Source organism: Triturus cristatus, chromosome 5_2 (genome assembly GCF_964204655.1).
Source record: "Triturus cristatus chromosome 5_2, aTriCri1.1, whole genome shotgun sequence".
Classification (NCBI taxonomy): Eukaryota; Metazoa; Chordata; class Amphibia; order Caudata; family Salamandridae; genus Triturus; species Triturus cristatus.
The window spans coordinates 803023671-803050166 of NC_140588.1; the positions used below are offsets into that span (position 1 = coordinate 803023671).

A 26496-nucleotide genomic window follows, 5' to 3' on the forward strand; every position below is an offset into this window, starting at 1 on the left:
CTCAAAACACATGCTTCCCATGGAGGACCCTCCCCCACGCCCCCTTGCTATGCCACTTCATATAGCTAAAGGCGTATCATATATTGTTTGTCTCACCTAGCGGTGTCCTTCATGTTGACAGTGAGATGGGTATTGCACCAAGTTTTTCTGTCCCTGACAATGCCCTTTTGCTCAGCGATATTAGGGACGGACAGATAGGGTTAAGACGGGAGACTGCAATTCAAGTATATATATGAAAATAGTTTTTTTAGTAGTGTTATAGGTCTATATCAACCGAATTCGCACAGATCCTTCTGTGGCTTCAGTATCAAGGTCTGTGCTGACTTGTTAAAAGCAGGTCTCTGAATCGCACACATCTTCCTACCTGTGCCAGGAGCAGACAGGTAGCTTTTCCCACTGGATGACCGCTGCCCCTGTGGCATATGGAGCTTTAGAAGCATTTTCTCCCCTTAAGTCCAGCTGTGACTGGCAGCCTGAAGCAAACGAGTACCGATGCAGTGAGTGCAGCCATTGTAGATAGCAATTTTGGTTTAAAGTGAGGGGAGTGGGGTGAGAGACATTGAGGATAGGAGTGAGGACTGTGCTGATGGGGTCTAGTACTTTGGTGGAGATGAAGTGTGGGCAAGGATTCCATGGGGCTCCTGAGTGGACTTAGTGCATGGTGTTGGCGGTGTCCAATGGGGTGACGGAGTACAGAGTCGAGGTGTCACACTTGGTCCAAGGATAGAGCTCTGCTGAGAATCCCAGCATTCTCCTAGTTTCTCTGAAAGTAAGAAGATTCCAAATACACTACAAGAGAATTAAGAGGAAAATGGGGTACGGAAAGAGAAAACACAGGACATCTTGCTTGCATGCAGCAGGGTCAGTGTGGGAGCTGAACTCCAATAATCATCTGAACCGAATATTTGATCACCCCAATAATTACCAAACAGTTTAGCTCCTAAATCTTCAATTCATCTAGCGGTTAGAGACTGCACTCCTCATCACGGAAAACACAAATTAGTAGAGTTAAACTGAATAAAATTATTAGACGCATAAAGGACTGAGTTCTAGATTCAAAATATGCAAAAAGGATATTTATTACCGGAAAGATAAAAAGCAATACAAGGGAGAGTAAAATGCATGAATCACTTTAAAGGCCCAATACAGAGGAACAGAATAAATGCAAATCATAAACCCTAGTTAAGCACCTTCTAAACAAACATTCTAAGAGCCACTCGTGAAGAGCACCAACAGCATAGATGGTCCCCAACAAGAAAAATGGCAAAGTTATCTCCTTTAATGGAAATGGCAAAATCCCTAGTCAATGACAAAAGGAATAGAATCCCCGAAACACAAAATGCCACAGGTTTTTTTTGTGGTTTTTTTGTATATATTTTTATTAAAACTGATTCGACAACATGGCATAGTATCACAGAATCATAGCAAAAGTGACAGCAAAACAAAGGTTCTTCAAAATACTTTGATGTTACACAGTCGGAATTATACGGTGAGGGAGACATCTTCTTCGAACAAATGGGGGGGGGAGCAGATATTACCACGGTATGCGTTCCATGGGGCCCATATTTTGGACCACTTGCGAGGGCAGCCACGAGCAATGTGTACAGACTTCTCTCGTTGCATGCACCAGTCGAGATCTTTTTCCCAGTCCTCAACTGTGGGTGCGCGTGAGGTCCCCCAGAGCTGTGCAATATTTCTTTTGGCTACCATACATCCGAGTGTGACCCAGCGCATGGCGTCCGCGTTAAGGTCAGTTGGTTCCCAAATATTAAGGAGGCATCTGGGGGCCACCGGCTGGATCTCCATATCTAGTGTGTCACTCATTATTTTGTGTATCTTACACCAGTAGTCCTGTATCAGTCTGCAGTGCCATAATGTGTGCATAAAAATGCCCGGTTGTGTACACCCCCTTCTGCAATTTCCATCCGTCTGGCCCCCATGTGTACCAGCTGGGGCCCTGTTAGGTAGATTCTGTGCAGAATTTTCAATTGCACCAGTCGGAGTCTAGCTGATATTGCGACCGTTTTAGGGGACGATACCGCCTCCTGCCATCCCTCATCATCCAACTCTATACCGTCTTCTGTCCATTTTTCCCGCAACATGGTCAGGGGGTCGCTCATATTGTTTATAAGCTTCCTGTAGGTCAGGGAGATAGCCCGCTCAGGCATGTGTCCGCACAATAGTCTGTCCTCTAAGGGGGAGCTCTCCGGTAGGGGGGCGTCACTAGTGATTGCAGTCTGCAGTGCGTGTCGAACTTGAAGATACCGAAATTGCCACAGGTTTTACGATAAACCGATTTTATTGTCTTCTTGACAACAAACAAACATTGCAGTCCGGCGCAAGTGCAACATAGTAGTAACCAGTTCACTCTCCATCTGCGACTCCCGGCATGAAAGCCCATTAGCCCACATTCGCCACACCATAATATGACCGCTACCTGCCCTAGATACTGGCGTGTTTCAGTGGGCATCCCCTAGCCTGATATACTGGTTGTTCAATCTTGGCACCTCTCCACCGCCACTCCACTAGGGTAGGAGGTTAGAATGATCTTCATTTAAGGGCAATGTCCTGTTTGGCCACCAGGATAATCACCCCCACTAGTGTTCGCTTATAGTGAGATCTGCCAGTACCCTCCATAATAACAAGAATTCCCACTTTCAGGGTGAGTACTACCGGCCTAGCCAGAACTCGGGGCATCATCTTCCCAACGCCCTTTCAGAAGCTCATTAGTTGAGAACAAGTTAACACCATGTGGAAAAAGTCTGCATCCATTTGGGAGCAGCAAAAACAGGTTGGTTAAGAAAGCTTCACAGCACTCACCAAGCACCAGGGCATAAGGTACTCAGCATTAAGGTAGAATAGTTGAATCAGTCTCAATCGGGATGAAATGGCTAACTTGCGGGGCATCATTAGAGCATCGCGTCAGCCCTCATCCTTTAGTGGGCCTATTTTATTCTAGAAATGTGTCCCACAAGATGTATTTGCTATTTAGTGTCTTTACGTACTAATTCTACAAAATCAGTGCATTGGCACCTAATGGTTTGCTTTCTACGTGATTGACATTGCCATTTTGTAAAGAAGTGGCATGAGGATCAATCGTAAAGACGAATATGGATATAAAGGATGGTTTTGGATTCATTTACTAAAACTGGGGTGCAGGAAGTCAGTAGAGCAAGCAGTTAATCAATCAGGGGTTTATATAGAACCACTCCTCACCGGTAAGGGTCTCAAGGCGCTAAGTGGGGCGGGCTGCCGATCCGTCTGGGCACAGGGGTTCAGTCAAAGAGCCAGATCTTGAGATCCTTCCTGAATTGGGTCAGCGACTGGGACTGTCTGAGGTGGAGGGGCAGGGTGTTCCAGGTCTTGGCGGCGAGGTGTGAGAAGGATCTTCCTTTGGTTTTGGTCTTGTAAATCCATAGGACAGTGGACAGGGCCAGTTGGGCAGAGCGAAGGTGTCTGGCGGGTCCGTGGAATGAGAGTGGTTCAGAAGCTCTGGTCCTTCGTCGTGGAGACCTTTGTAGGCATGTGAGAGCATGTGTGAGGAGCTTGAAGGGTGTTTCGTTTGTTGACTGAGATCCAGTTGAGTTCTTGAAGGTGATTGGTGATGTGGCTGCAGCGGGGGATGTTGAGGACCAGTCTGGGTGCGGCGTTTGGAACGTTCTGTAATTTTCTGAGGAGTTTCTAGGTGACGCCGTCATAGAGTGCGTTGCCATAGTCAAGTCTGCTGGTGGCGATTGCGTGGGTGTCCATCTTTGTGGACTCTGTGGGGATCCATCTGAATTTCTTTTCGTAGCAGGCAGAGCGTGTGGAAGCAAGATGAGGATACAATGTTGATCTGGTGGTTCATTGTGAGCGAGGAGTCTAATATGATGCCGAGGTCACATGTGTAGTCAATGGGGGTGGGGTGTGTTTGATGGTTCCTAGTGCGGCAGGCCACCAGGAGTTGTCCCAGGATGAGGGGGTGGGTCCCAGGATGAGTACTTCAATCTGGTCATTCATCCAGATGAAAATGGCCTCCATCTCGCTGTAGAAGTTGATTCTTACAGCTGTGGGTTCATTGGTGTGTGAGAGGATCAGCAGGGTGTCGTCAGCATAGGAGAAAATGTTGAGTCTGTTCCTGGCGATGGCAGCGAGGGGGGCCATGTAGATGTTGAATAGGGTGGGGCTCATGGAGAAGCCCTGGCGGACTCCGCAGCTGATCTCTTTAGGTTCTGAGAGGAATGGAGGCAGTCTGCCTCTGTGTTTGGATCATAAGAAAGGAGTGGGTCTAGTCCAAGGCCTTGTCACGGATGCCGGCGTTATGGAGTCTCGTGATCAGGGTGCGGTGGGAGAGGAAAATTTGTGTTTTGGCACAGACAGTATACCAAGACCATGGGTTCTGGGAGCTTAGACAGCAGAAGGTGAATGTGAGATCTGGGATGCAGGGTTGTGAGTGAAGCAGACAATCTATTGTGTGCTAGGATAATTTTTCAAACCTAAATTGGATTTAAGATTTGTATGTGAATGGGAGACTGTTGGAACAGTTGTCCTGTTATGTTGGCTAACATTGTTTCAATACAACCTCGATGTGGCGTCCTTTGCATAAAGGGCAAGAGGGATTGTGTTTCAGTAATTGCTGGTCATTAAGGTAAACTACCACAATACAGTACTAGAAAACCCCTGTATACAGTACATTACTGAAGTATTTTCAGAAATCAAGATCTACGTTATCAAAATACTGGTAAAGATACAGGTTGCAAGTCCACCTATATAGGAAGTGCAGTCCTAGCATATTCCACCCTCATGGCTAGTCCTTGACGCTTCACGTGCACCAAGGCTACCAGGTCACAATTTAGTAGGAATAATTTTTGATGCCACAGCATGATTTTGTATGTAGATCTTCCCCAGCATATGTACACAAGGCCTGGTTCCAGATGGAGAAGGGGAGTCTCGGACAGGGTATATCTCTGAACCCCATGTGTGGTGGAGTGACAATAAACTTGCTGTGCTAAGCCTGGTACCGGGCAGAAGGATGCCACCCATGACTACAGATGCATGCTGTTTAGAGACTCACTGACGGCATACACTATGGCTGACAACATTTTAATGCAATATCAGTGTGTTTACAATGGTACAATAATGGTTCTTACATGGGGAGAGACAGAAGAAGTGAGTACTTAGGTTCTCCTTCTCTTGTTGATTGTTCACCCCAAAGCCAATACAGATACGTCTCACTGCCAGAAAGAGCTTCTTTTGTTTGTAATGATGGCTGGGTGCACCTCTGCATTACCACCACCTCGTCGCCAGAGTCGGCATTGTTTTTGTGCCACAAACCACTTCTTAAATGGTTAATGGAAAAGTCCTGGATTAGTTTCTTGTTCCATCTTTTTCCACTATTACTTAGATGACCTAAGTGTTCACAGATGAATATATTGACTGACGACATGATACCATCTGGCTCTAGGGTTGAAAATAAGTCAGCATCCGCTTGCTGATATGTGTGTACCAGTTAGATGTACTTCTAAGAATACACTGGCACCATCTACTCACTACACATATCCTCGATTAACATGTATTCGTATATTAAGACTAGGCCTATTGACTTTGCCAATGCCTACTTTTTTTGTCCTGTAATTGTATACACCTTCAAGCAACTTGTGTAGGCATATTCAGTTTAACAAGATAGACTTGACCAATGACAGTGTTCCCATCCCTTAAAACTGTTTTGTTTTAGTGTTCAGAGGATAGCGTTAGTTATCAAGGACAGCGTACTGTATATTGCGTTATTTAGCGAAAATAGCAATTGTTTCACTGAGGGTCACCTCACACCAAAGCCGAGTGCAGAGTCCTCACTGCCATAAAGGTGCCATTTTGCCATTTTTTCTGTCTTGGTTGAGTGTTTGCGTAAGTTAGCCTTTTCAAAAGTTCATTGGTCTGATGACAGGCTGCACTATCTTATTAAAATAATGTATAATAGCACTACAACTTACAGGTAGGTGTCAATTAGGGGTGGGCGGAATTTGCGAAAGTGACTTTCGCAAATTATCGCGAAAATGTTAAAAATCTCCGCAAACACGCGGAAATATCGCGAAGATGCGAAAGATTTTTTCCCGCCCGTTCGCGGTATTTTCTGAATGTCGCGGCTCGCCAACTTACCCATGCGGTTGCTCGAGGGCGCGGCCATCTTGTTTTCACTCTCCTCGCGGTGCATGATCGCGAGAAGAAAGACGTGATCGCGCGACCAATGACATTACCGCGGGCGCGATCTGTCGCGAGACAGCGCAAATGGCTACCAACAATCCAACATCTCGTGGAGAACGCGACCGGATCGGGAAAACTTGTCGGCGAACGCGGGGATTCAGGTAAGGCGATCGCACGCGAGAATGTATTATTTTACAGCGCGAGCAAGAAACAAATTATCGCTAAGCTGCGGAAAGCGGAAATTTTGACATTTTCGCGCTCTCCGCGGAACGTGAAAATTTCAAATTATCGCAATTTCCGCGAGCGGAACGGAAATTTAGCCCAGGCCTAGCGTCAATTCCATAAGCTCGGAATTTGGCCCTTTAGGAATTTGAAGGAATCTCAAATCTACTTCGAAAGACCTTTCCTTACCAGAGTCAGGGTATGTTAGAATCTTGGTCCCCGAAACACTAACATGGTGCGGAAGGTGAAGATCAAGTACATTTTGGCACCTTTGTTAGCACCCCCGCGCTCACCCCCCCCCGCTCACTGACCAGTATTTTTTAAACCATGGACATACACATATCTATCTTTTTTTGGAAATCGAATAATGCAAGGATCCCCGTGCCAAAACTCATAATTTAATAAGACTCTAGATGGCATCAACCTACAAGACCTCCACAAATATCTATTAGCATGCCTTAATAGGCAGGACGCACCCTGACTTCACAGGAGTGCACTATGGCTTCATATAGAACACGAGTTCCAGCACCCGCTGACTCCAGCATCCACCCTCTCTGTTAAAAAAGTGAATGCCAAACATTCTTTCGACATCATTAGAAATACTGCAAAAGCACTAACATTATTGCATAATAAACGTGATATCACAATTAGCAACTCGCTGCAGGCCTCACTCTGGTTCAACTAGATATTAAAATAGGGGGTAAACGGGTGATTTGGGAAGAACGGTCCTCTACTCTTAAGGCATTCTGACCTTTGGAGATCTGGACACTTTGAACGATCCACTCTTCTTTGCATTCGAACAGGAACACAAACTGTCCAACCAATATTTCTGCATGTTCCATACTCTTGAGGTTGTGTTTAACAAATTAGAGATACTACACACTCCAGATCTTATCCCTCTATGTATATATGTATATGGTATTTCTATAGAGCGAACTTATCCAAAAAGCAGTGCAGCACTGTGTAGGGTCAAAGACGAGCATAAAGTCAACAAGTGATAGGAGAGATGGCTGGATTGTGGACTGTTAATGCATTGTGATGTAGTGTTATCTAAAGATGTTAATCTTCAACTCTTTAATAATTTGGAGCAGCATTGGGGGGGGACCAGATGGATATGGGGATATTGTTCCGGGTCCTGAGTGCATAGATGGCAAAGGCCTCCGGCCTTGTCTTTTTCTTTTTTACACTTGTTAGTCTGCCGTCTGATGGTGTCCTAGCTGCAGGTGTTTGAGAATCACCAGAGAGAGTGAGCTTCTCTGCAAGATGAGCGTGGGTGTTGGTAATGAAGGCTTTATAAATGATGCAGCTGATTTTGAAGATGGTGTGGGCTGGCAAGGCGTGCCGATGGAGTTTCATCGCAATGAGGGTGATGTGATCATATTTCTTAAGCACCTGGATGAGACATGCTGCAGCATGTAGGGTTCCCTTAAGGGGTGCCAGTGTGAAGTCTGGGAGGCCAGGAAGCAGGGCATTACACCATCCAGGTGAGTGAGTATGAGGGTTTGAACAGCAGATCTGAAGTCACGTTCTGGAAAACAAAGTTTCACTTCCTTTAGATGAGTGAGCTAGGACCATGCCGTCTTCATTATTTTGGCAATATGTTGCTGAGGGTAAGGTTGGCATCCAGGGTAATTCCATTCATTGGCATTCGGTGTAAGGTGGGGTACGAAGCCATCAAGGTTCATGTCATTGAGCCAGGTTTGTAATGTTTCTTCTTTGTTGATGTTGAAAAATAGCATCAATTGTGACTTGGTTGGGTTGAGTTTTAGGTAGGCTGCCTATAATCTAAATGATCTGCAGGCGATGTTTGAGGTTTTGGATGTCTTAAGCAGAGGTGACTTTCATGTAGAGATGTATATTGATGAATCATGATGCTGTTATCTGTGAGTAGAGCATTAAGTGGCTCCATTTAAAGGTTGAAGATGACAGGAAAGTTTGGATCCCTGCGGGACTCTGCATGGCACTAGGGATCTTTTGTGACCTGAAGGTGCCTATGTGAACAAACTGGTCTAGCTTGGAAAGGTAGAAGAACCAGTGAAGGATTTTGCGATTGAATCCGATTCAAGATTCCAGGGTGCATATGAGGGTGGGATGGTCAGCTGTGTCAAAGGCAGCTGAGAGTTCCAGCAATATTAGGAAGCAAGGGTTATCTGTAGTCAAGAGGCCATCATCTAAGATGCGACAGGTAGCAGTTTCGTACTGTAGCGTTATCCACAGCCTTACTCGTAGTCGTGCAGGAGATGGTTAGCATTTATGTGATCATGGAGTTGTACCTACACTCCTTTTTCAAAGATCTTGCTGATGATTGGTTGGTTAGTGATGGGCTGGTAGTTGGCAGAGTCATCTTGGCCTACTGTAGATTTCTTTAGGAGTGGGAGTTGGTAATGAAGGCTTTATAAATGATGCAGCTGATTTTGAAGATGGTGTGGGCTGGCAAGGCGTGCCGATGGAGTTTCATCGCAATGAGGGTGATGTGATCATATTTCTTAAGCACCTGGATGAGACATGCTGCAGCATGTAGGGTTCCCTTAAGGGGTGCCAGTGTGAAGTCTGGGAGGCCAGGAAGCAGGGCATTACACCATCCAGGTGAGTGAGTATGAGGGTTTGAACAGCAGATCTGAAGTCACGTTCTGTAAAACAAAGTTTCACTTCCTTTAGATGAGTGAGCTAGGACCATGCCGTCTTCATTATTTTGGCAATATGTTGCTGAGGGTAAGGTTGGCATCCAGGGTAATTCCATTCATTGGCATTCGGTGTAAGGTGGGGTACGAAGCCATCAAGGTTCATGTCATTGAGCCAGGTTTGTAATGTTTCTTCTTTGTTGATGTTGAAAAATAGCATCAATTGTGACTTGGTTGGGTTGAGTTTTAGGTAGGCTGCCTATAATCTAAATGATCTGCAGGCGATGTTTGAGGTTTTGGATGTCTTAAGCAGAGGTGACTTTCATGTAGAGATGTATATTGATGAATCATGATGCTGTTATCTGTGAGTAGAGCATTAAGTGGCTCCATTTAAAGGTTGAAGATGACAGGAAAGTTTGGATCCCTGCGGGACTCTGCATGGCACTAGGGATCTTTTGTGACCTGAAGGTGCCTATGTGAACAAACTGGTCTAGCTTGGAAAGGTAGAAGAACCAGTGAAGGATTTTGCGATTGAATCCGATTCAAGATTCCAGGGTGCATATGAGGGTGGGATGGTCAGCTGTGTCAAAGGCAGCTGAGAGTTCCAGCAATATTAGGAAGCAAGGGTTATCTGTAGTCAAGAGGCCATCATCTAAGATGCGACAGGTAGCAGTTTCGTACTGTAGCGTTATCCACAGCCTTACTCGTAGTCGTGCAGGAGATGGTTAGCATTTATGTGATCATGGAGTTGTACCTACACTCCTTTTTCAAAGATCTTGCTGATGATTGGTTGGTTAGTGATGGGCTGGTAGTTGGCAGAGTCATCTTGGCCTACTGTAGATTTCTTTAGGAGTGGGAGGATTTGGTCTGTCTTGAGAGCTTCTGGGAAGATGTCTTTTTTGAGGGAGGCATTGACAATGGTAAGTATGGGTAAGAGAGCATCCCCAGAAGGAACTTGGATGAAAGTAAAATATAATTTTTGTAAGAAGTAGCTTTCAGGAAGTTGAGTATGTCAACGGGATCGGGAAGAAATAGGGCTTTGAATTGAAGGAGTAAACGCGAAGGGTGTGTGTAAGATGCAAAGCAAGTTTGGTATTGTCAATGTACTGTTAGATCTTCTGTATTTTTTCACTGAAGAAAAGGTTGATTGAGTTGCACTTTTCTGTGGCGTGATTAATAGATTCTTCTGGCAGGGGGTTGATGCAGTGTTTGATTGTCTTGAAAAGTCTTCTGCTTCTATTGGTGGCTTCATTGGTAGTATTGGTATAATACCTTGCTTTGGCTAATGTGATGAGCTGTCTGCATGTTGCACTCATCGCCTTCAGTATTGAGTTCATCAGGAGTTTCATTTTTCTTCCATTTTCTTTTCTCTCAGCAGATGGATTGTTTATTGTCAGGAAGGTCTTTAGAGTACCAGGGTGCTGAAGATTTTGCTTTACAATTTGGTGTTTTCATTTGGGAGGTGGATATCCTCATAGTTTTCTGCAAAAGTGTTGTTTGGATGGGATTTGGTGTCAGATGTGGACTTGGTAGGGTGAGATTTGAGTTCAAGCATTAGGTTGTCTTTGGAGAAGTCTTTGAAGGATCTGAAGGTTTGGTCTTCCTTTTTGGGTTGACCTTGACTTGTGAGTAGGATGCAGAGCAGAGACATGGGGGTAGCAAAGTGGTTGGTCAAGTCCATGGTTATGGATGGTTTGCATTGGATTGTTGGTAATGTTGTAAAAACAAGGTTGAGTATGTGGCCTTTGGAGTGTGTTGGTAGTGTGACATGCTGTAGCATGTTGAGTGTATCATTGAGGTTGAAGTGGGTGTTGCTTGTTATTTTTCTTTACAATCTGGGAGGTTAAAGTCACCCAAGAGGCTGGTGTGGGCATGTCGATGGATGAGGTGGTGAGGAGATCTGAGAAGTCATCATTCAAGTCCTTCATCTGCCCTGGAGGCCTGTAGATGAGATAGAAGGTGGTGGTCTGAATTGCAGAGAGTAGGAAATAGCATGTAAGCCGCTTCATGCATTTGAATGTTACTTGCTTGTCTAGGGTGCAAGACCAGGAGGACTTAAGGATGACAGTGAGGCCTCATTCCTTCTTACATGCGCGGTGTACATGATGGATGCTGCAGAATGGTGGGAAAAGGACTTCTAGGATGTGTGACGTTCTGGGAGTAAACCATGTTTCTGTGATGAAGAGGGCATCACTCTTGAAATAGGTGATGAGATCTGTGATGTCTGATGTGTGGAGTACTGCAGAGAGAACTTAAATGAGCCAAATTGAGAATCTGATTTCAGTAATATGAGGATGGTAGTTAATGAGTGGTATGTGTGTATGGTTGGATATGTGTGTTGTGTGATTGCTATGTGAGTATGTGGGTTGTCTATCTTTAGGTGTGGTTGTGGAAACTGACAGTGTAGGGTGCTTATCTTTTACCGTGCAAGTATCCGTGCAATAGAGGTTCCGGCTCAATTCTGTGTCTGCCCATTGTTGAGGACGCCCGGGCAATGGGATGACCTTAAGAGTAAGGAGAAGGCAGGAAGTTATGTCTCCTCCTGTGCAGGTGGATAGTGCGAATATTTTGATGTAATTTCCTGTGCAGATGGATGATGGGAAAAGAAGTCCTCTTGCTTGGCATATTTTATATAAAGACTGTTTTGCTGGGGGGCCGAATACATCACATTCTGTGCAGATGAATGATTGTAAATCCAGTAATGTTATGTCCTTTAAAGATGGATAACTCTTTCCCTACTTGACCATATCACAGCAAAGGTCAGCAAATTCATATCTACTAAAATATCTCATCTAAACCTCAGTTTACAAGGCAAATGGAATAATATAAGCCCTAAACTAAACTATCGGCCAGTCTCTTCAGAAACATATATGAAGATATGGAATTATTCAACACTGAGTAAGATCTCACCATCACCTGCACAATGTAAATTCTGGCTAATTCATAAGTCCTACTGGACACCCAGCAAACTATCTAAACTAGGGCTTGGACAAATGCTGGAAATGTAAAAAGAATACGGGAAATATGCAATATATGTTCTTCCGAAGAGGATTTGTAAAACCACTATGGGAAGAAATCCAGATATTAATTAACAAAATCTTGAAGCCAAACATATCCCTGATCTTTATTTACATTACTCCAGACATACTTTCCAAACTGTGTATAGTAAAACTCGATTGCTCTCTCTACATTCCCTTCTTGACTCTTTGCTTCACTCTGTTTCCGTCTTAGTATTCTAGCACTCTCAGACCCCCATTGTGTCATATACTTATATGATATGTTATCTTTATATTTAGCCATCTATTTTTCTCTCTAGTCATAAACTGTAGGCCAACAAGCATAATTCCAAAATTAACCCAGTCACATGAGCAAATAGTTACATTTTTTAGCCATTTATATTTGTGGGCTGGTTTGTACACACAATGAAGATGTTTCCATGAATGTTTGGATGCATGTCTTTAAAGCTCATTATCAGACTATGTTATATATTATGTTAGCATCTCTTTCTGGAATATGTATATGCTACTCTATTTATTTCTGTATTTACCCCAAAGAAAACTTAATAAAAACTTACAAAACAAAAAAGATATTACTTCTAAGCAGCAAAATACAAGTAAAAAAACTACATTGGTAGAAACATTTTGTGTTTTAATGCCTGCTTGAACATTCAGACATGCTATTTCAGAATATTTAGATGCTTCTATTGTCTGACACATTTGTATGTGTATATATATATGTGTTGTTTGTACAGCACACACCTAGCCAAAAGTGCCATAATTATTATATCCTTCAAGAGAAAGGATTTAAGGGTTAAGGGATGAGTAAGGGTTCAGGATGGTAAGCTCAAGGGAGGCAAGATGTAAGGGGAGGTGAGGGTTTTTTACAGTTTAGGGTGGGTAGAGGTAAAGGGAAGTACAGTTTTAGGGTTCAGGGGTGGGTAGAGGTAAAGGGATGTAAGTGGTTTTTAGGGTTGTGGGGCCGAGAGAGGTAAAGTGAGGAAAGGATGTATAGGGTTCAGGGGCAGGTAGTAGTAGTGGTAGAGGGAGGTAAGGGATTTCCAAAAAAGGGATTTTGGAGCGTACCCCGAATTAAAAAAACAAAATACAAAATCAAAAAACAAAACCTATATCTATATATTTCAACAAATAAAATACATATTCTATATATATAGAAATCAATATATACACAAGTACACATTTTTTCCGAAAGGGGAGGTTGTATGATATATTTAAATAAATATATAAAATAAATATATACATATATTACATATATATAACCCTAGAGTAGTCTCTACTGGGTAATTGCAGTTAGGACCACATTGCCATAAGAAATAGATGTATTTGTTTGCTAATAACTTTGGTGTCATTTGACAAATCTTCGCAAAACAGTTCCTTCCTGGAAAGTTTTAGGGTTGTCCGTCAAGTGGGGGCTTAAGGAAAGAGTGGAATTCACAAAACATGTTTTCTCCATTTTTCCCTTGAAAAATTAGACATAGCTACAGCTAAAATGGCTGAACCGTATTTTGTGATTTGGTGTAAATCTGTTCAGTAGATTTTGAGAAATTAAGGTTCAAATGCATGTATATATCGCGCTGCAGAGGATCCGGGGGAGCTGACAGTTCTAAAGATAAGATCTGATTGGCTGCACCCAAATAAACAAAGATGTGGTGACATCCATTTTAGTACTCGGTGATTCAGTCCCCTGTCCTAGAAAAATAATTTTAAAAAACGTATCCCTACCCTGGCCAGCTAGGCCTTATGGGTCCTAAAACATATATATTTAATTGTAACAGTACCGCAAATCCAGGGAGGATCTGCAGAATCCTACTGCAATTACAAAAAACTAAAAAAGATGGGCTTCCCACCTTCCCAGGCCAGGGTCTGAAGGGTCGTAAAAGTATATTTATTGCGGGGAGAGGGTGTTATCTCCCCTTTTAGAGCCTTGTAAGGCCTTGGGGACCCCAGGAGCAATTGGTGTATTTGGGAGTAGGGCATTTGGCCCCCCCTCCCCTAGCATCAGAGAAACCTTGGGGACGACATCAACCGGGCCATTTTTTTTTAAATACTGGGAGGGTGCAACAGCCCCCCTCCCCAAGCTGTAGACTGACCAACGGGACTCCATCCAAGTCACTGCTGTTCCCTGCCCAGGAGAATGCGGACAGGAAATACACATTTAATTTCCTGCTCACACTCGCCCAGGCAAAGAATACAACTTGGAGCACAGAAAAAAGCTTCTCCCACCAAGTCGGGAGCAAAGGAAAGAGGCCTGCTCCTGCCGACAGCCAGGATGGGTGCTGGCTCGGGAGCCGGCAGAGACCAGGGGGCCTTGGGTTCTCCCCCACCCCCAACAACTGCCCATGTTGAGGGTGCCTTGGGTGGGCACTATATAAATGCAACAATATCTCAGCGGGATATATTGGAGTTATTTTACAAGTATGTACAAGACATTACCAAAACGCAACCAAAAAAGAGGAGGCTCAAAGTAGTTCTTTTCAAAGCGCCAATCGGCGTCATATATTTAGAAGATCATGAAAAAAAAAAAAAAAAAAATCAGGCAACCATAGTGTAGAAGGTGTACAAAAGTGCTCGTGTTTGTGAAACAACGGCGCAAGTGACAACGTGAAAAGCCACAGCAAAACGGCGCAAAAAAATAACAATATATACAGTTACAGGGTTCATATAGCAATTTACTCAGTGGTATAATTGGTATTTTTCGTTATTTCAATGAACCATGTTGGCAAGCGCCAAAGAAATTTGGGCTGGTGGATGATGGTCGACGGTGTTTCGATCCTGTTAATTTAGGATCATCTTCAGGACCTGGGTCGCCTAGTTGAGGAGTGCTCTGGCATGAGTAAAGGTGGTGGGTGTGGGACCGGGACTTCGCAGGGCGAGCAGAAATTCAAGGGTCCAAGGGGTGTACCGCCCGATGGAAGCTGGAGCGGGAGTGAAAGTAAACGTTGCGGTGGCGTCAGTGAGCCAAGCAGCAAGTCAGGAGTCAATCCGGATAAAGGAATTAATCCTCGGGAGACGAGATGAGCCACGGACGTGTGCTCACTGTGGGCGATCAGTTTCTGCTCGCCCTGCGAAGTCCCGGCCAACCATTAGCTACCGTTGACTTCCTTGAAGCCCGGGCACCCGTGCCAAGTTTTGCCGGCCCTGCACTTTCTCCTTGACCTCTAGGGTTGATTTCACGCACCCTGTCCGTGACTGAGGAATTCAATTGCAGTCGAACACACCCACCACCTTTACTCATGCCAGAGCACTCCTCAACTAGGCGACCCAGGTCCTGAAGATGATCCTAAATTAACAGGATCGAAACGCCGTCGACCATCATCCACCAGCCCAAATTTCTTTGGCGCTTGCCAACATGGTTCATTGAAATAACGAAAAATACCAATTATACCACTGAGTAAATTGCTATATGAACCCTGTAACTGTATATATTGTTATTTTTTTGCGCCGTTTTGCTGTGGCTTTTCACGTTGTCACTTGCGCCGTTGTTTCACAAACACGAGCACTTTTGTACACCTTCTACACTATGGTTGCCTGATTTTTTTTTTTTTTTTTTTTTCATGATCTTCTAAATATATGACGCCGATTGGCGCTTTGAAAAGAACTACTTTGAGCCTCCTCTTTTTTGGTTGCGTTTTGGTAATGTCTTGTACATACTTGTAAAATAACTCCAATATATCCCGCTGAGATATTGTTTCATTTATATAGCATTCACCCACATCTCAGTTGGGTCTACGGGTATTACTCCTGTGCTTGTTCTACTTGGGTGGGCACTAGGCAGCAGAAAGAGGAAAAAAATGGAACTCCCAACGAAATGCAATATAGGTTTAAATAACTCGTCGGTTCAGATCAGCGCCACAAGGGCCAGTTCATGTAATCCTGGCCTTGCTGACATGTTCAAATTTGGCATTTTTAAAGATTTTTCCTATCATCAGGTAATCTTCTATCGGTTAATATCCTGTGAAAGTTAGAACCACCGATTTGCGAGACGTAGTCATTTTCTTTAATTACGAATTGATCGTTTTTATGTATATTTAATCCTAAACCATCCGTGCTACTGGTGACTTGATCGTATCCCGATGTTCGCATTAACGTGTTCTCTCGTATTTTCTCTTCATTCTAGAAGTTACTTTTCCCGTCTGTGCAAAGGATATCAGTGAACACTTGATGAAAGAGTTGGCCTTTCTCTCTGGTGAGTCTTCTAAATTTCCTCAACGTGTTGTTATGTAATGAAATACTCTGTGTGAACCTGCGCACTCCTGGGCAAAGTGATACTGTGATATTATACAGTGCATCAGATAACGTTTTTTTAGTGTCACTGGAATTGTGGTTAATAAAACATGTCTGGGTGAGCATCCAGCATCTAAGGTTTCTTCTCAAAGAATGCACTTGTAATTTAAAATACGGATATAAGGCATCATTCTTATTCAAATGACCTCTTTGATCAACACAACATGTTGCAACATATTGATAATATATGGTCTAGGAGCAATAAAGTTGGTTTCTGCACTACCCAATAAAAACACAGCTGTAATTTCTGAAAACAGTGGCATTTCTGATTAAGTGCAGTGGGTGGTTTCTAAATGTATTATGGCTACATTGTATATTTATTCAACTTTGTTTTCCCTTTTACCATGAATTGATTGGAAATATTGCTTACATTTACTCTTGCAGCCCTTTGTACAAGAGTGATAATTCCTCGGGTTTCTTTTTATTATTTATAAACCTTTATGCAGCTATGTGAGTGATACCAAAAGCCATTAAAACAATCACTGGATAGATTTACACATTGGGCAATAAATATCTTTTCACCATGTTTCAAGAGGCAGCATGCACCTTCCAAAAGATCTGACTTCAAGGTGTTGCAAATACAAGTTACAAACATGAACTATCAACATGTACCTTAAACAGCGAGGAGTTATAACAGTGCACCCGGGTCTATCAACCTATTGCAAATTTAGAACCAAAACTCTCCCCAGATTCCTTTCGGGCACTGTTGTGGTTGCACCAATTCTTTAATTATAAGATTCTTTAGTGTTATTGCTCACTGTGCGCTCTACTCAACCAACCTCTAAATCAAGGTGGAGACGGGAACCTCGTGTATTGCATTACTATGTGCCACTAAATGAGCACTTTTGTAAGATTAAAAAAATAGTTTGCAACTGTGAAGAGTGCTGTAGCTGGATCAATATAAATAAGAGCGGATCCTGGACAAATTTAACAAGTTTAACTCTCAAAATGCCGTTCACTTTGTTAAAAAGCTTTTCCCCAAATCCCTGTGTACTTGGGCAAGTCCTTGACAAATGTAATAGGGTAGATAGCTAGGCCAGTCAACTCGGATTTCTGTTGTCACAGCTCGGGTTCATCATTTGCAGCAGCTATGGGGTGATCTGACATCGCAACAACATCTAGTTATAATGCACCAGGTATTGTCGCACATGTCCCTTTGTTTATTGGAACCCAGGTCCCTAGCCCAGTAGCCCTTTGTAGTAAAAGGTTTAGTGTGGACATTACCCTTTAGCAGGCCATATATATTGCTAACCAGTTTCCTGCACTCCTGCTTAAAACATTATTTCAAACGTTTCTTCACTACAGGAGCCATTAGAATCTTTTCTCATCTCTTTGCCAAGATAACTTGTGCTGGTGGATATCCCAGACAGCACAGTCCAGTCTGTCCATCCATATCCACCACTGCCTGTAAAGTTCTAAATCACCACTTAGGGAAAAAAGATCATCTAGCACCATGAATTCAGTATCAGCAACATGTCAAACATCTCAGTTGACCACATTGTAGGGGCTACTGGGGAATGCCTAAGAGATGCCCATGAGGTATGTATTTTTTCAGTATTTGTCAAGTGCATTTGGATTGCCAGAGGCTCTAGTGCTATGGCAAAAAGGAGAGGTGATAGGCGACAGCCCTGGTGCTTCCCCCTACCCACCACCCACGAGTCAGAGCACAAGCGACCAATCTTCCGCTTGGCTGTTGGTGTGATATGCAACAGATGTACCCATGCCCGAAATTGCACACCAAACCCCATTTCCTCCAAAACTCTCATAGGAGAATGCCAATCCAGTTTATCGAATGCCTCGGCAATATCAACAGACACGACTGTCAACTCTCCTTCCACTTCACACATAACATGCATCAGCCATCTCAGGTTCATGGTAGTGTTACGCCCTGGGATAAAACCGCACTGATCCCCATGGACCAATTGAGAAATCACCGGGTCAGCCTAAGGGCAGAACCTTACAAAGAACCTTCATGTCTGTGTTTATGATTGTGAGCGGATGATAGGCTGATGGATCTGAGGCAGCTGCACCGGGCTTCAAAACCATAGAGATACAGCCCTCGAGCATGGACGGGGGCAGCATGCCGGTGTTGCGGGACTCCTAGTATACCTCAGGTAGCCGCTATGTGAGGACCGGAGTAAAGGCCTGCTAAAACTCGGCGGGGAAACCATTGCTCCCTGGTGCCTCCCCTCCCAGACAGGCAAGCAAGGGCCATTCTGACCTCCTCCAGGGTGAGATCCACATTAAGTTCTTGGGCCGCCACATCCCCCAATCTTGGAATTGACAAAGTTGCCAAATAATCAGTAATACGCTCTATGTTCAGACATCGAGGGCTATAATAGACCCATTCCAAATGGTCTCTTCGGGTCTAAATTCAACCATCCAACCCCAGAGGAGCCTTAAGATGTAGAAAAGAGGCCCGGGGTTCCTCCTGAGACGGTACCTAAGCCAAGAGGCACCCAGATTTGTCCCCCTCCTTTTACAGTAACTGACGATAAGACTTCAAAGTATAGCCCTCAAGTTTATTTCTCATGAAAGCTACCTGACGCTGGATCCCCATCTCATCCCGACGTCCATTCACGTCATCCGGGGGGGGGAGCTGCTGAATCTCGGCCAAGATTCCCTCCTTCTGGAGAAGTTCCCCATGAAATGCCAGCCGTATTCTGCAGGAGAGGCCGACGCACTGTCTCCGCAAGACAGCCTTCATTGCCTCCCATTCCACGCCTAGCTCTGAGTAGAAGCCCATTTAAACACAAAATAGTCAGTAAGGGAACCCACTAGTACATCCCTGCCCACAGGATCCTGTTACACCACTCGGGGAACCTCCAAGTGAACTGAGACCTGGGTTCAACCCCCACTCACTGGGGCATGATCAGAGAGATGACGGGACAGATGAGTCACCGCCAGTACTCTGGGGGCCAAGTGAGTTGGCAGTAGGATATGATTGTGCCTACTAAAAGTACTGTGTGTCTGAGAGTAGCAGGTAAACTCCTGTTTCATCGGATGTGACTCCGTCCAAACATCACAAAGCCCCAATTGCATCATAACCTCCCTTAGTGTGGATGTCTTCTTTGGCTTAGTCAGGGTGGAAGGTGTCGATCGAGTGTACCATCCATGATGCAATTTCAAGCCCCCAACCCACATCAGTCTGGAATCTACAGCTGGGGGATACCGCATCCCATGGTGTTAAATAAAAGGACTCATCATCCATATTGGCCCCATAGAATTAAAAAGGGCCACTTCAACCTCATCCAACCTACCACGCAGCAGCAGATACAGGCCCTCCACATCCGCCTCCATGTAGATCAACACAAACAGCACTCCGGGGTTAACCAGACCAGCACCCCCGTGAAAAAGACAAGTAATTGGTTTCCTAAGCCTTCCCCCTCAATGTTCTTGCTTGTTTTACAGCTTCAGTGTCTGTAAGGTGGGTCTCCAGCAAGCATACTTTGTCAACACTATGTCTCTGAAGCAGCGATAACACTCTATTGCGCTTTTTAGAAGATCCCAATCCCTGCACGGACCAAGAGAGGAGCTTACACTTGCTTGGGATAGTCATCCTGTCTGAACACCAAATGCCTAGACCATGTACCCCCCTCCATGTCAAGATGGCACAAAACCCCTACAACCATACAACAAACAACACATGATACCCATCCTGGACAAGTAGCATCAAACAAAAAATATGCACATGTCCAAAGAAATCAAAGTGCCAGGACTTGCACCATCACTTCCCCACCTCACACAAACAACCTCCCCACAACTTATAAAGGTAGTCCCCCCAACACTCAAAGCAATGAATAAATGACGTTGAAATAAATGAATGTAACCAAATTAGCACAGGCACATAAATACATCAACAAAACCACACATTCACAATACACTCCCCTTGCCAATCTCCTGGGGGAAGGAAGCACACCCAAGTAGTCATAAAGCACCTACCATTAAAAAACCAGATCAACTCCCTCAATTACTCACCCCACATGCTCCAGATCCCCTGCGACCGTCATTTCACAGAATGCCAACCACCACACTTGCAGCCCCCCCAGCCACATACACATCAATGTGACCCTTCCAAGCATGCATCACAGTCAAAAAGACCCCCATAGGGGTAGCACACTCATCAGGTCCCAGTGTTGGGTACAATGTCTCCAGCATGTGAGGGAGTTTCAGAGTCCTCGCCGCCCTGAGAGGATGCACCCCCTTGTGTCTCCAACTCCCACTGCTGCTCCAGTACATCGCTGTCCATGGTGCCATTGTCTCAGATCACCATGCGGCCTGAGCCACCCTCCGTAGACAGGGGCGTACTCCCAGCACAGGGCTAATAGTGCCCATGCCACCTTCAACTGGCATAGAATGGTTCAACTTCATTCAGGGGGCGCCCCCGGGGTGCATCTGAAAAGTCCAGCCACAACCAGACATCCTCCGGGTGTTCAAAGAAGTGAGACATTCCTGCCACAATGACTCAAAGCTGAGCTGGAGAAACAAGTATATACTTAAGATCCATAGCAAGGATCACTTTTTAACTTCCAGGATGATTTTTCGATGCTCCTGCACTTTCTCCGTGTAGTCAGGGTAAATTGCAATGTTTCTGTTCTCAAACTGTGGAACTCTGAGCCACCCAGACAGCTTACAGGATCACATCCCTGTCCCTGTAATTCAACAGGCAAGCAATGAGTGCCCTCGGAGGAGCACCCAGGTGAGAACCAGAACAAGGGCACTGTGCACTCGTTATATTATGTTATGTTAAATGGATATTTGTAAAGCGCACAGCTACTCAATCGAGTGTCCCAGCGCTGAGCAGTGATGACTACAATTAGCTGTGTGCCATGTCAACCAGGTTAAAAATTATTGCTGGAATAACCAGGTCTTCAATGACTTCCTTAACGCAAGGAAGTCCTGCGCCTGTCTTAAATCAAGTGGCAGAGTGTTCCACAGTTGAGCCGCTTACACCTGGAGGGAGCGGCCCCCTATCCGTGCTCGGTGGTATTTGGGGGTGCGTGCCAACTGAAGTGTTGAGGACCTTAATGCATGGGGAGAGTAATAGAACTGAATTCTCTTCCTGATGTACCTGGCACCTATGCCATGGAGAGCCTTAAAAGCCACGACCATAGCCTTAAAATGGATCCTCTTGCGAACTGGTAGCCAATGTTGGGATCTCAACTGTGTAGACATCCGTGCTCTGGGTGTTGCTCTGGCTGCTGCGAGCCACCTGCAGCCTTGCCAATAGATACTCCAGCAACCCTAGGTACAGTACATTTACATTGTACAGCCAGGAGACTATCGGTGCTTGGACTACTGTTTTCCTGTTAGAAATAGGCAGGAGCGGTTCGTTCAATAACAAAGGTAGTGGACAGCCCCGTAGGCCACAGTTTGTTCCTTACCCACTGTTCCAGGACATGCTCCGTGAACTGACCCTCCACCGGCTCCAGGAAATCCAGAAGGCGTAAATTATTCCTCCTCAAGTGTTCCTCACTGTTGTCAACTCTTTCCTCGAGGGTGCCAGTGACCGTGGTCAGACGTGGCATCTACTGCTTGAGTCGTCTGAACGGATGCAATGTTTTTTCCACATTGTCCACCTTATCTGCAACTTTTATCAAATCCTCATGGAGCAGATTCACTTCAGTGGACACTCCTACAATTTGTCTTTCTAGGGCAAGCCTTGACCCCTGAAGGGCCTCCAAGAGGGCAGCATTCAAAGGTTCCCACTGGCTCCCCAGAGAGCACTTCGGTGTAACCAGAGAACCCTGCCTGGTTGTACTGCACAATGGTGTAACCCTGCAGTTGCCTCTGGGGTCTGTCCTTCCCCATGGCGAACTCGAGGCAATGCAGAATGGGAGCTCCAACCTCGTCCCAAAGTACAAGTGAAAAAGCGCTCCTCAGCAAGCTCCAGATCTGGTGTGCTACAGCCATCAGATCTCTGCCCCCTGAGCTCTAAGGAGTCCTAGCAACTACATAGAGTCTTCAAGGGGCCGCAGGAAGCATTACACAACCCAGGGACAACTGGAGGCAGGATGAAACCGGCATTGGTAAGGTCAGTGACACACAGAAAAAATAATGGTTACCTTGTATCTCTAATTTGTATCTCTTCAGCAGACCCGCTGTAAGCTCTTCCTGAGATAAAGAAGCAGGGTACTGGGGATGGGCTCAGATGCCTCCAGAGGTCTAGGAGAGATGCTTTCTCAACCTGATGCCAGGATAAACTGCTGGTTTTTGCAGGGACTGCCAATCTTTGTTACTGCTTCAAAGACATACGCTGGGCATGAAAGATAGGAGTGTAATTGAAGGCATCCTCACTCGCATCTCAAGCATATGTATGTATTTATGTGTACGCACACACCGTTCTGCTGCACTTTACCACCAGTCTCTGCAGCAGGGGCGCAGCAGACCAGTCGAGGAATTTCCTGTTTCCCTTTGCCTGGGCTGGAAGAGCTGTGTCCCAAATACCCATGTAAATGAGCTGTCTGTGATGCAAATCCAAGTGTCTCACTCTATGTGAGGTTTAAGTATTCACATCAGCCATAACAGAGCTATACTGCATCCAAGTGGCTTGAATTAAATTTAAAATACCATGTATTCTTCCCTAAACATTTGGGGCCTTTGTCTTCTCTATGTTCTGATGCTAAGATCTCATTATACTCCTGGCCATAACCTTCCGTCAGGCAAGGCAAGGCTAAGATGATCATCAAGACCAGACTTCACTGGAATAGGCTTGGGGCATAATGACCAAAGTACTGGGAACACAACCTTGTAACCACTTGAACCTGGATATATGGACTAGATCAAGTCTACCTGTCCACAAAAGAGCCCAGAGGACAAGTCTTTTAAAAAACATTCCTCATTAGGCAGTGTAGCCACTTTAAGGATGCCTTATCCGTCCTCATTATGAGCTTGCTCAGGACCCCACCATGATGGAACTTTGGTATAATAAGGGCAGGTACTCTCCGTCACACAACAACTAAAATTATGTTACTGTGGAATACAAATAAAAATGTGTTGTATACAAAACTTGGCATAGCTGTGGTTGTGTCTGCCTCTGTTATGTGATATGTGAGGCAACAAGCATTTGGTGACTCTGCCGCTTGGGTTAAGTGTAGAAATGTAAAAATACAGACTGTAGAGGCACTGACCATTCTTTTTCCTGAAAGTAGGTCTCCGTAGACAGTAGCCACTTATCCAATGTGTCCCAGACATTTAATTTGCCATTCTCCTGCGCGGTTTCTAATGGGTGAAGACTACTCCATTGTCAGAGGGAAGTGATCAGGTATACCTCTTGCTAAACATCATCATGAAACTATGGTGCTTGAGAACCAGTGCTAAAGAATAGTCTGTTCTGGAATAGGCAGGACAGAAGGAGAAGACTGTCTCAAACCATTATCTTGTAATCCCAAAACATAATCAAACCCACCCAATTTTGTGCACTTGATGCTACTTGCCAGTGTCAGTGCTGATCTATAAATCAAGTTCTCCATTACCATATTGTTTCGCCTTCCATTAACAACAAAGCCTGCGGCAGGTCCAACAGGCATGTACCCAAGGTGTGGAGCACAGCGAATTGTATTCTAAGGTGAATGAAGCATTATTCAGGAGAAAACTTTATTTAAGTACACCAGATTAGACCCTCTGAGTCAATCTTGTTTTTTTCTAAATTAAAGGCTTTGGAGTTCTTAACTAAAATTGCCACCCCACCCCTCTTGAGCCAGTGATTTGGACAGAATGGCAAAGAAGTATATGTCCCCCACGACCAATAAAATGGCTTTGGTTTCCTAGAAGATCTGCCTTCTCGCTAAGATAATAGCCATTGAACGTTTCCTCTCTCAATTATATTACACAGGCCATTAACATTCCAAGTCAAACAATTTAAAGACAATTACATTAATTTGAATCTGTCAACTTTTTTTGCCCCACCTGCCTTAGGTGCCCTCACCACACCCAACCACTCCCCTGGCCCACACCACATAGCCAGCTTTGCATCTTGTCTACATGCATTCCAAACAATGTTAATTAACCTAACTACCACCACCCCACACACAATTGCACTGTGAGCACCAAACTATCCACTCGCTAACGCACAATGTGCCTGTCTCCCCAACTTTGTCAACTAACAAATGTAGTGTGACGCCACTCTATTTTTCATTCTAGTGTTGAATAAATGCCCGGTTAATGCAAGAGGGGAATGGGCCTTTTCGAGCCTCGTACATCGTCTCAAACCTCCCCTTCTATGACAGAGTAGGACTTTATTTTCGGGATAAAATTTTGAATATATACATGGATTTTAACTTATTTATGGAAAGTGAGTCCCTTTCCCAAATCACCACCCTGTGCTCTCAGCCCAATCAGCTCTCTGAATGTTCCCTCATTTCCGTGCAGCAAACCAAGAACTTAATGTTGAGCATTAAATCTGGATCTTCGTCTAATCCCTGTCTACTACTTCAAAACACTTCTTTTGGCCACGGACCCAATCGCTGACTTTGTGCAGATGGTGTTCACCCTCACGCTGCAATTTGGAATCTTCCCCACCCCACGGATGGAAGCAATCGTCACTCGGTTACTAAAAAAAAAAACAATGCAGACCTGCCCCATATCCTTGCTGTCAGCTCCTGTCAAGATATTTGAAATGTTTTCTAGCCTGGAATTGGTTACATTTGTCGAGACTCATGGCATCCTTGAACCCTCGCAAAATGGTTCAGGAGTGGCCACAGTCCGCCCTCAACGTGGCTGCAGACAGTATCCACCAGGGTTGAGAGCCATTCTGGTAATGCTTGATTTGTCTGCAGCATTTAACAACGTCTCACCTGTACAGATGATTCAACACCTGCATCAAGTCAGTGTCTCTGGGACTACCCTAAAGCCCCTCCTCTCTTTTCTAACCAATAGGGTACAAATTGTAAGCTGTGGGGTTTTCAAGGCGGAAGCCTTTAGTCTTCCCTGTGGGGTGCACCAAGGCTCCTCCCTAAGCCGGACTCTTTTTAATGTGTATGTTGCCCTGCTGGCTGAATTGGTGCGCTCTTTTGGGTTCCAGGTGCTATTGTATGCAAGTGACACCCAGATAATCGTGTCTTTCTCAAATGACCTGACATCTGTGGCTGAGAAGTTTAATCCTGGTATGTCCAACATCAGTAGATGGCGAAAGACAATGTCTTAAAACTAAATGCAGATAAAACTGAGGTATTGGTGTTTGGCACTCAAGAATCCATCGCTCCAATGTATGTTGGCCGGAGGATTGTGGTCCCCTCCCCTCCCCACTCCAGTCACGTCAGCCAAAAACCTGGGTGTCTTATTCGAAAATACCTTAAGTTGTGAAAGCAGGTCAGCCGCCCCACTAGAACCTGCTTCCTCATCAGCAGGACCCTTAGACCGATCTTTCCCTGTATTCCTTTGGAACTCCGCCAATTAGTCATCATCGCATTTGTCACCTCGAGGTTGGACTATTGCAACTCATTGTACCTCAACATTAATGCTTCTTGACTTAATAAACTTCAAGTCACTCAGAATGCGGGTGCCTGGCTTATTCTTAATATTCCTAGGCGCCTCATTGTCACGACTGGATTTGTTCCCTTCACTGGCTCACTGTCAGCATGGTTTTCTGAGCCCTGCATCAGAAAGGCCCCATGCAACTTAATTCACTCTTCCGTTGGTATTCTCCCAGCAGGCTTCTCAGATCTTCCTTCCGTAAGAAGGTGATGATTCCCAGATTTTGGAGGGCCAGATGACAAGGCTGCTCCATCTCGGTGGCCGATGCCAAACTGTGGAATATCTTGGCAATTTACATTTCTGATGCTGACTCGCTTGTCATTTTTAAAAACATCTGAAAACATGACTTTTCTCCTCTCAAACCCCTTAGTCATCTCTTGGGCAATTTTAGCCTGCTACAGGCTACCTTCCTTAGCGCTTTGACACTTCGGCTATACTGTGATTGACAAATTCTTTTTCATTTTCCACCACTATGATTTCAAAGTTCTTTCGGGACTATAGACACTACTTGTAAAACTTCCTGTAGTAAATGGACTGTGACAAATGATGAGCTAACATGATGCATCAAAATTCTCAGCCTACTTGGGCAATGTTCCAGATGTTTACACAGCTCCATATATTCGGCCTGATTTCAGTCTTGGTGGAGGGGAATACTCCGTCACAAACGTGACTGATATCCTGTCTACCGTATTGCGATC

General features: G+C 44.7%; 1 protein-coding gene across 2 annotated transcripts in view; it reads left to right on the plus strand.

Annotated features, from left to right (window-relative positions):
- Positions 1-26496, plus strand: part of MCF2 (MCF.2 cell line derived transforming sequence) — an 830978-nt gene that overhangs the window by 215689 nt on the left and 588793 nt on the right. For both annotated transcript variants that reach the window (XM_085607961.1, XM_085607960.1), the window contains exon 2: positions 16158-16226. In XM_085607961.1, the coding sequence (XP_085464087.1) occupies positions 16158-16226 (69 nt within the window). The remainder of the gene's footprint in view (positions 1-16157; positions 16227-26496) is intronic.